At 42.2% G+C, this 9,525-nt stretch overlaps 1 protein-coding gene across 3 annotated transcripts in view; it reads left to right on the forward strand.

Annotated features, from left to right (window-relative positions):
* Positions 1-9,262, forward strand: part of CNOT9 (CCR4-NOT transcription complex subunit 9) — a 26,102-nt gene extending 16,840 nt beyond the window's left edge. Inside the window, exons 4-8 of one of the 3 annotated variants that reach the window (XM_042472602.1) lie at positions 2,301-2,410; positions 3,389-3,498; positions 4,391-4,489; positions 6,912-7,003; positions 7,592-9,262. In XM_042472602.1, the coding sequence (XP_042328536.1) occupies positions 2,301-2,410; positions 3,389-3,498; positions 4,391-4,489; positions 6,912-7,003; positions 7,592-7,763 (583 nt within the window). In that variant the 3' untranslated portion in view covers positions 7,764-9,262. Of the gene's footprint in view, positions 1-2,300; positions 2,411-3,388; positions 3,499-4,390; positions 4,490-6,911; positions 7,004-7,588 lie in introns of all 3 variants that reach the window. The other 2 variants (XM_042472514.1, XM_042472689.1) reach the window with 2 other exon arrangements.
* The last annotated feature ends 263 nt before the right edge of the window (positions 9,263-9,525 follow it).

Below are 9,525 nucleotides of genomic sequence, written 5' to 3' on the forward strand. Positions count from 1 at the left end.
GTGTTTTATTTATAGACCGCTATTCTGCAATGATCATAGCAGTGTACAGTAAAAATTGTAATACAATACAAACTACAAGGTGACAGTTAAAGGAGGGAACAGTCTCGTCCTTCAGGCAGTCCCTGATGTTGCTGGGTCTGCCTGATCGCTCCCTCTGAGGCCAAGATGACAGTTGAGGAGGGAGGGGCCTCTTCCTTCAGGCAGTCCCCGATGTTGCTGGAAACAGTATGACAATTCCTCTACTCAAGTTTATGATCTTGATAAGATATAACATGATACAGGGTAAAAATATAGAGAGGGAGGAAGCAGTGGTTTAAAGGTAAAGGTAGTTCCTTAACATGAATGTCTAGTTGTAACTGATTGTAGGGGCAGTGCTCATCTCCGTTACTAAGCCAAAGAGCTAGCTTTGTCCGAGGACAGCTCTGTTGATCATGTGGCCAGCATGACTGCACCAAAAGCTGTTACCTTCCCACCGAAGTGGTACCTATTTGCATGCTTTCAGGCTGTTAGGTTGGCAAAAGCTGGGTCTAGTGACAAGAGCTCACCCCATCATGCAGCACTCGGGCCTTGAACTACCAACCTTATGATGTTTTGATTGTCAGAACTGGCATCTTAACCACTAAGCTACCACATTTCTCTAAGTGGTGGTTACTGATTACAATTGGAACCCCTCAGCAAAGATCCCCCCCCATACCAAAATCTACAGATGCTCAAGTTTTGTTGTCCCCAATGATGGCACATGCATATGGCCATGCTACCCTTAGGGACAGCCCCTGTTGTCCCCAGTGATGGTGTGGCAGCATTCACACCATCACTGGGGACTGACCCTAATGGTGGTACAGCCACATGCACATGCCACCATTGCGAATAGCAAGTCCACAAACAACAAGGGCTGGCTGTAATTCTTGGTTGGTTAATTTCCAAAAGGAACTTTGTAATAAGGGTTGGACTTTGGAGTGGGAATAGCTTCTCATTGAAATAAATGGAGGCTTCTTTATCATGTAAAGTATCCTATCAGAGGATGTAACCTTTGTTGAGCTCATAATATGTGAAGAGGGGAACTGTAAATATTCCCTCTTAAGATGCAAGCTTGACAAAGATTATGTTTCATTCAATCCCCTGGCAATTAGATGTGAGTGAAAACACTCTCATTGGCTCAAGTAGGAGCTTTTCTTAAAGCAGGACTGTTGCACAGGGCTGGGTTGGGGAGGACACAAAGTGGAACAATACATTCTGTAGACCAGTGCCTCCCCATTCCTGCTCTGTCCTGTTTCTCTGAGAAAGTAATGATTATTATATCTTTGTAATTACTGCCATAAAAATGAATAAAGCAAACTACTGGAAACCTCAGTTACATGAGATAGCCAGATATAGTAATCGCTACTGTCTCAAAGAAGCTGTAACAAATCTGTGCCTCAAGGAACATATAATCTACACTTTTATTGGGTGGTAGAAGAGAGGTTAGGAAAACAGAATAAATGGAGTTTGAGGGAAGAAGAAAACAGGACAGGATGATTGTGAGCAAATGCAGTGATACATGCTTAGTCTTTTTTATTGGAATGAGGACTGAGGCAAGAGCATCTTAGCAAGATGAGCCTTGCCAGAGATTTGAATAACTAGAGAAGTGATGTAATGTAGAAAAATCTAGTAAAGAGTTCATATTGAGGGATGATGGAGTTAAGAGTATGCAAAGGGATCTTGCAGCACCTTCGGGACTAACTGAAAGATAGAAGTTGGTAATATGACCTTTCTTAGACTTGAGTCTACTTCCTCAGATGCATGTGGAATACATTTGTAAAAGAGGAGGAGATGTTTGGTATTGCTGACAGTAAAAAAGTACAATCTATATAAGGACAGAAAAGTTTCTGCATGCAAATCACTTACCTAATAATGAGCTATGGGCTGCCCTTGTAGAAGTGTAGAAAACTGACGGCACATAAGTAGACTTCAGTTGTAATTTACTGGCGGCATAGTGGCTTGTGGGATCTTGCTAATAAACATTTATGAGTAATAATCATTGGCTGCAGCTTAAACATTACAAAATAAATATATTGTTATAACTATGTTGGTGCAACAAGGAGCAGAGTTGTTTTTCCTGTTGACTTGGATGTGAGTGCATTTCCTCAGCTATTAGGCATTTTCCCTTTATACTACCCAAGGCACAATATTCTGTGATACATTAAGAGTATTACAGAGGAACTACCTGCCTAAACATTTTACAGCTCCAGACTGTTAGACTAGCAGATTGTATCTTTCTTGTATTGGTTTGTTTGCCAATTATTTCCCCCTTTCTTGTATAGGTCAGCCTTCCTTGCTGCTCATATCCCTCTCTTCTTGTATCCCTTCTTGCATACTGTCAGTAAGACTCGTCCCTTTGAGTACCTGCGACTCACAAGTCTTGGAGTAATCGGTAAGCACCTCCTCTAATGATGAGAATGATAAGACCTCCATTTTAAGAAACAGGAAATGGGTGAGATTCATCAGTCCATAGGACAGGGCAGAAAAAGGCATTGTCCTACAAATCTCATCACTCCTAGCCCGAAAAGAAATTGTAATCCAGTACATAAGTTACTAGGTTAGGTTAGCACTACTTTGGGAAAGACCTGAGTTATTAGCAAAATAATGTGTCCAAATGCTACATTCTGTAGCTCTGAGTGTTTTAGTCTCAAAAGCTTATTGCATGGAATAAAAAAGCTGGCTTACCTTTCCTGAACTTAATTCTAATTCATGAGGCAGCCAGGTCCTATCGTATGTAAATCGCTGCCGAAACCGCCACCCGGATACAGCCCAGGTCCCCAGAAATGCTTTGGCAGCCATTTTTTAGATTTGGAAGCTTCCGTTTTCGAAAAGGGGCCAGCTGGGTGCAGCTTCAACCCAGGCTACATCTGGGCTGTATGTGAGTGGTGGTTTCGGCGGTGATTTACATATGATAGGACCCGGCTGCCTCCCAAATTAGAATTCAATTCAGGAAAGGTAAGCTAGCTTTTTACCCGATGCGATAGGATCCTCACATAGTTCAGTAGCAAAGGAGAATTCATGCAGAGAGGAAGAATGAATTAAAAGTACGCTACTGGATCTTTAGTATTAACCCCATCTGCTCAATTCCAGTTTCTCTTCCTGACTTTTCTAATGCAGAAATGGATTCATTGAGCAGTGCTTCAGGGGAAATATTGTAACTAATGCCTCACTTTGAGCAGACAAGGGCATGAGCATTTATTTAGGCTTAATTAAGAGCAAACATTTGAATATAACTGGACTGCTGTTCTATTACCCATTTTATTATGAAATAATTTATTGATTTTTGTGTTATCTCTAGTGGCTCCTTCAGCTTCTTCTTTTTTTGCCAATATGTAGCTATTCTCTGTTGTTTTTGCTTGTGTTTTTGAAGGGGCCCTGGTGAAGACAGATGAGCAAGAAGTAATTAACTTCTTATTGACGACTGAAATTATCCCTTTGTGCTTACGCATCATGGAGTCTGGCAGTGAACTTTCCAAAACGGTAGTGCTTTTAGTGTAATAATGTGGTTCTTCCTCATTGGCTGCGTTTTCACTTTTCAGTTCAACATGTTCTTGCATGCAGCAGACAGTTCTCCATCGATAGTTGTTGGGCTCTTTCTGGGGAGTGATTGCAGATGTATCTGCTTCAAATTTTCATGATTCATTGCCTCCTTTTAATGAAAGGAGGCTTTGAAAGTAAAGCAGCATAACAGATGTTAATTCCCTTTTTGTATTATTTCTTTTTTGAGGTGTTGTTCCTAATTCTTGTTGCAGCATCTGAGTACACTGCAGTTCCTAACTGACATTCTTCCAGCACTTACTTGAAAAAGGAGCAGTTGTTCTGCAGGTGCAGTCTTCAGTATGAGTTACATGAAAAGCGTACAGTTTACTTGTGTGTTTTATGAAATCCTGAACATTTCCCCCACTCACTCCCATTATCATTGTAGCCCTAGAATCTTCTTCAGGTGTTTCTCATATTTTATTTAGGTTACTGAGTTTTCTTAATAGATGACTTGCCAACATTTTCAGAATACTTGAAGCTTAATTCCTTCTCATTTGAAGTTTAACAAAAAAAGTTTTAGTTTATCTCTGGCACAAGGACAGATAGTTGCTGTACCTTTTGCTCTTGTCATTATGTAACACAAGGATGGTAATTGTGTGGATCTTCAAATGCTGTTGGACTGTAACTTTGAACAGCCCTAGTCAGCATAGCCGGTGGTGAAGAATACTGGGAGTTGCAGTCCAACAACATATGGAAGACCTCATATTTCCAAACCATGGTATAGCATGAGGTTTGTATTTAGCTGCATAATTTCCAGTTTCTTCTCATAGTTTTAATGTTAGCCCTACACAGTCCAAACACTTGTTCAACCCTTTCCTCTTCTGTCTTACAGGTTGCTACCTTTATTCTACAGAAAATCCTATTGGATGATACGGGACTGGCTTACATCTGTCAGACTTACGAAAGATTTTCTCATGTTGCAATGATATTGGTAGGCTGCATTCCTTGCAAAGGGCTTGGTAGCTTAACATAGGTTGTGTGTTGTGTTCCTTCAAGTCAAGTCAATATGGCTACCTAAGACAACCCTATCGGGGGGTTTTCTTGTCATGATTTGTTCAGAGGGGAATTGTCTATGCCTTCCCCTGAGGCTGAAAGGACTTTGTCCAAAGTCACCAGTGAGTTTCATAGCCAAACAGGAATCGAACCTGGTCTCCAGAGTCATAGTTTAGCACTCAAACCACTATATCCCGCTGGGTCTCTAACATAGATTGCAGGGGGGAGGAGGACTAAATTATATTTAGAACAACATGTGGGGAGTGCAGTTTAGGTATCTGTAGAAGAAAATTAATCATACAGCAAGACCGGATTCATTAAACTGCTACTCTTAAGGAACAAATTGTGAAAGAGTGATTCAGAGCAAGACCACAATTTCACATGATTTTGCCAAAAGACAATTCAGTGAAAACTTCCATTTTCAGGGACCCTGTGGGTCTCCATCATCTGAAGAACAGACTGGTTATGTTGACAATGTTTCTTAGGGTGAGATATAGTATAGTATAGACACTCCCTACCTTCCAGACATTCCACTTGATTTTCAGGATACTGTGCTCTAGTTGCTACAAGTTACTAGAATCTTAAGTGCTGAACATTTTGTATGCACTAAGAATGTATGACCAGGCATCATTATAGTAGGGCGTAACGTATAGTAAGGTAAAAATTCAAGAAAGCTATAAACATATGCAGATACTGTATATATACCACTCAACCTTTTTTGAAGGCCCCATTGGCAACAATTCCTGCGGCTAGCAAGGCAACCCACTCTCATTTAAAATTGCTCACCTCTTCACTACAAAAACATCAAATGAAATCCCAGTGGCTGGGTGTTATTTGCTGGATCAAGTATATAACTGCATTGGAACATACTGAGTGCATTATTCTTTAAAAGGCATGACATTGTCCTGTTGAAATATATAGTTTTTTTCTTATACTCACAAGTGCTATAAGGCCCATTGTAGTATTAGACTTATAGAATCATAGAGACCAGAAGGGTCATCCAGTCCAATACCCTGCCATGCAGGAAATCTAATTCAAAGCATCCCCGACAGATGGCCATCTCGCCTCTGCTTAAAGACCTCCAACGAAGGAGACTCCACCACACTCGGAGGGAGTGTGTTCCACTGTCAAATAGCCATTACTGTCAGGAAGTTCCTCCTAATGTTGAGGTGGAATCCCTTTTCCTGTAGCTTGCATCCATTGTTCCGGGTCCTGTTCTCTGGAGCAGCAGAAAACAAGCTTGCTCCCTCCTCAATATGACATCCAAATGTTTAAACAGGGCTATCATATCACCTCTTAACCTTATTTTCTCCAGGCTAAACATCCCCAACTCCCTAAGTCGTTCCTCATAGGACATGGTTTCCAGACCCTTTACCATTTTAGTCGCCCTCCTTTGGACACGCTCCAGTTTCTCAGTGACCATTTTGAATTGTGGTGCCCAGAACTGGACACAGTATTCCAGGTGGGGCCTGACCAAAGCAGAATATAGTGGCACTATTACTTCTCTTGATCTAGACACTATACTTTTATTGATGCAACCTAAAATTTCATTGACCTTTTTAGCTGCCACATCACACTGTTGGCTCATGTTCAACTTGTGGTCTATGTGGACTCCTCAAGTTGAACATGAGTCAACGGTGTGATGTGGCAGCTAAAAAAAGCCAATTAAACAAGGGCTGGGATAGTAAGGTCTTAATTGCTATTTACTGGCTTTGTTTTTAATTTACCAATTGTAGACAGCTCAGGTAGCTCTGTCTCTCTTTAGGATCATGGTCTAAATTATTCAGTTTGGCATTTGGCATAGTGATTTGTGGTGATGAATAGCTTGGTTGCTGTATCAAACTAATAGTAATTCCTTTGTGTCTTGTTATCTTTTCTCCTAGTCCCTGGAGAGATAGGTTTGTTACAAGTGTAGACAGGAAAGCTCATACCCTGAGAGACCTAAAGGATTCCTTCTAGATTCTAAACTAGTCCCCCAGTTGCTAAGTTGCCTCTTCTTTCATATTGGCCTGGAAAACTGGCAAGAAGAGCAATCTGAGAAGTCTTGGGTTCTTGCATCTCCTTTGTTTTTGTCAGCATTTCATGTGTAAATGGAGGACAAGACAGGAGAGCAATTCATTACTTTGCCATTGCTCTATCTTGGAAGCAGTGGAATTATTGCTCTTTTGAAATACTCTAGTTCAATCAGCATCCATAGTGTTTTAAATGCTTCATATAAACAGAAAGCATTTTGCTGCCCCAGAAGATTTACATCTGAAATTAAAGAGGTTAAAAGACAGAGGGGTAAATGCGAGCAAACACTGCTACATGTACATAGGCTTCAGAATGTTTCCTTTTTACGATTTCTGTTTTTAACCTAGGGTAAAATGGTCCTGCAGCTTTCGAAAGAGCCTTCTGCCAGGCTGCTGAAACATGTGGTCCGTTGTTACCTTCGCCTTTCTGATAATCCAAGGTAGACATCTTAAAAGTTTCTATGGGTCTTTTGGTAGGAGTGGGGGCTGGAGATTGGTGCTGCCCTTTGGAACTAAGCATAGTTGTACTTGCCAGGATATGCATTTGAATCCTTTTATGTCCCCACAGCAAATGTCAAACAGAATCTAGTGGTGATTCTCTCATCACAGTAAATACCAGCAGTTTAAGGTCAGCTGAGTCCTTTGGACTACCTCACAGACAATTTGCATGGTGAATGCATCCAAGTGAGATCTGATTCTTCAGACTTAGAACGTAGTACCTCCTGATAATACCTTCTTTCTTTCACATACAGCTCAGGAGCTTAGATTGCAAGTTCTATATAGGGAGTGTATATGCTTCTCTTCTCCCCACATCCTCAAATTGCAAATATGATTGAATATATTGTCAGCCCCAAATCTCTTTCCTTTTGTGCTTTACTCTTTTGAATTTCAGTGAGATCTTGTTGGTTTGTGTAAATGATTCTGACATGAAGAACAGTGGCTGTAATCATGTTTTCAGGAGGGGGGCTTGCTCCCCTCTTGTCCATGTGAGTTTATTTGTTGGCCCCCCTCTTTCTTGTCTCTTGATGTAGGGCACGGGAAGCCCTCAGGCAGTGCCTTCCTGACCAGCTGAAAGATACCACCTTTGCCCAGGTTCTGAAAGATGACACCACCACCAAGCGTTGGCTGGCACAGCTGGTCAAGAATCTGCAAGAAGGCCAGGTCACCGATCCCAGGGGCATCCCCCTTCCTCCACAGTGACAGCCAAGGAGGTGGCGGAACCCAGGAGGAAACAGCTCAGGTTTACAGAGAGCCAGGAACCAATGACCTCTTCCAGATCCTGTCAGGCATGTGTGGGCAGCTCCTTGGACTGTGAAAAGCTACCCGGACAGCAGGCCCTTTCTATAGCAACTTTTCACCATGCCTCTGAGGATTATGACACCAGCAAACACAGTTGGGACAGACAAGCCCTCTTTTAGTGTATGGGCTTTGTTGTGCTGTTCAGTTGAGCACCAAGCTGGGCATTGTTGCTGCCAGCAGCATCTCTCCTTGTCTGATTCAACGTGGCAGGCTTGGGAAGTGTTCCTCAGATTCCTTGTTGTTCAGTGTTTACATGTAAGTTCAATAAAGGTTGGTCTAGTAATTTGACCCTCTTAGGAGTACCTTTTGAGCTGCATCTAGCTCTAAGCAGAAGAGGCCTATTTTCCTCGTCACCACTGGAAATTATGCTTTCATAGGAGGAATTCCCTAATTCATTCTTTTGATAAGTTCAGCCACTGTGGCTTGGGCTCTTAGAATTTTCAGTCTGTGAAGATTGGGTGGGGGCAGTAATATATGTAATCATCCTCGCCTCTTAAGGGATTGTTCCTGGTATGTCAGAAAGCACTGACTTCCTGGATTGTATTCCTTTGTCCATACAGTAGAACAATTCCTGCCTCTGTGGCTATATTTGAACCAGTGTCAAATCTTCCATTGATCCACCTCCACTAACCTCCTAGTCATTATGAGCCAGAATGCTGCCAAAACATTCCTTTAACAGTCAAACTCTTCTGCGGGGTTGGGAAGGGAAGCTTGTTGTGTGGATGCCACAGCTTATGAACCAGCAAGCTTTGTGGCTTCCCACTTCATTGCAGCCAGTGCCACTGGTTAATAAGGCAACCCTAGGGCTCAGCAGAACAGACAGGGACCAAGAGCTATTTCAGGCAGCCAGGAAATGCTGCAGATATTTTAGCCTTGCTGGCTGCTGTTGGGAAGCACAGTGGCTGCAATTGCAAGGGCTCTCATGCTCTTTATCCTCTTTCCCCCCGCCTCCACCAACATTTGTAGGTGTCTCCTATGGCAGAGGAGTCATTATGGATTATATAGAGGCAGCCTTTCCCCTGCCCATTGAGTAAAAGAAGTGAATGTAGTGTGTATGTGTTGAGTGTGGAAGCCCCGATTCATCCAGGCTGTTTGTCCATTGCACAGCACCACTGGGAGCAGGTGGCTTCTGTTCCCTTGCTGGATCCCTTAGCCTCAGCACCTGTTGCAGCTTTGGGTAGGAACCTGTTTTCTCTTTCCCCTCCTTTTTTTTTTTTCCTTTGCTGATGGCTGGCCAGGCCATGCCAGGAGTGTCTTAACTCTTCCCTCTCTATGTGGACTGCTTTTGCTGTTACAGCGGCTCCCAGTTTTATAACAGCCTTGTTTTTCCATCCCTGCCTTGAGTGGACTTTACCAACTGCTTCTGTTTTGTAACTTGAATAAAAAATAAGCCAAATGAACCTGGATCTTCTTTGACTTAAAATAATGCTTCGGCAAGAGGGCAGGGAGGGGAGGGGATTGTAGTATATATTACACACATAGAAATGTTCCCAGAAAATATTTTGCCACTGAGGGGCAATATTGCACTTCCTCTCTAGATGACAAAAGAGCCTTTTGCTCAATGAAAACTCTCAAGAGGTAGATATGGATGAGTAGGTGTTTTGTCCTAACTTAAATGGTTAGCACTTAGTATCCTAAGTTAGTGGGATGCAACATAAATAAG

The sequence above is a fragment of the Sceloporus undulatus genome, chromosome 1, assembly GCF_019175285.1.
Source record: "Sceloporus undulatus isolate JIND9_A2432 ecotype Alabama chromosome 1, SceUnd_v1.1, whole genome shotgun sequence".
NCBI lineage: Eukaryota > Metazoa > Chordata > Lepidosauria > Squamata > Phrynosomatidae > Sceloporus > Sceloporus undulatus.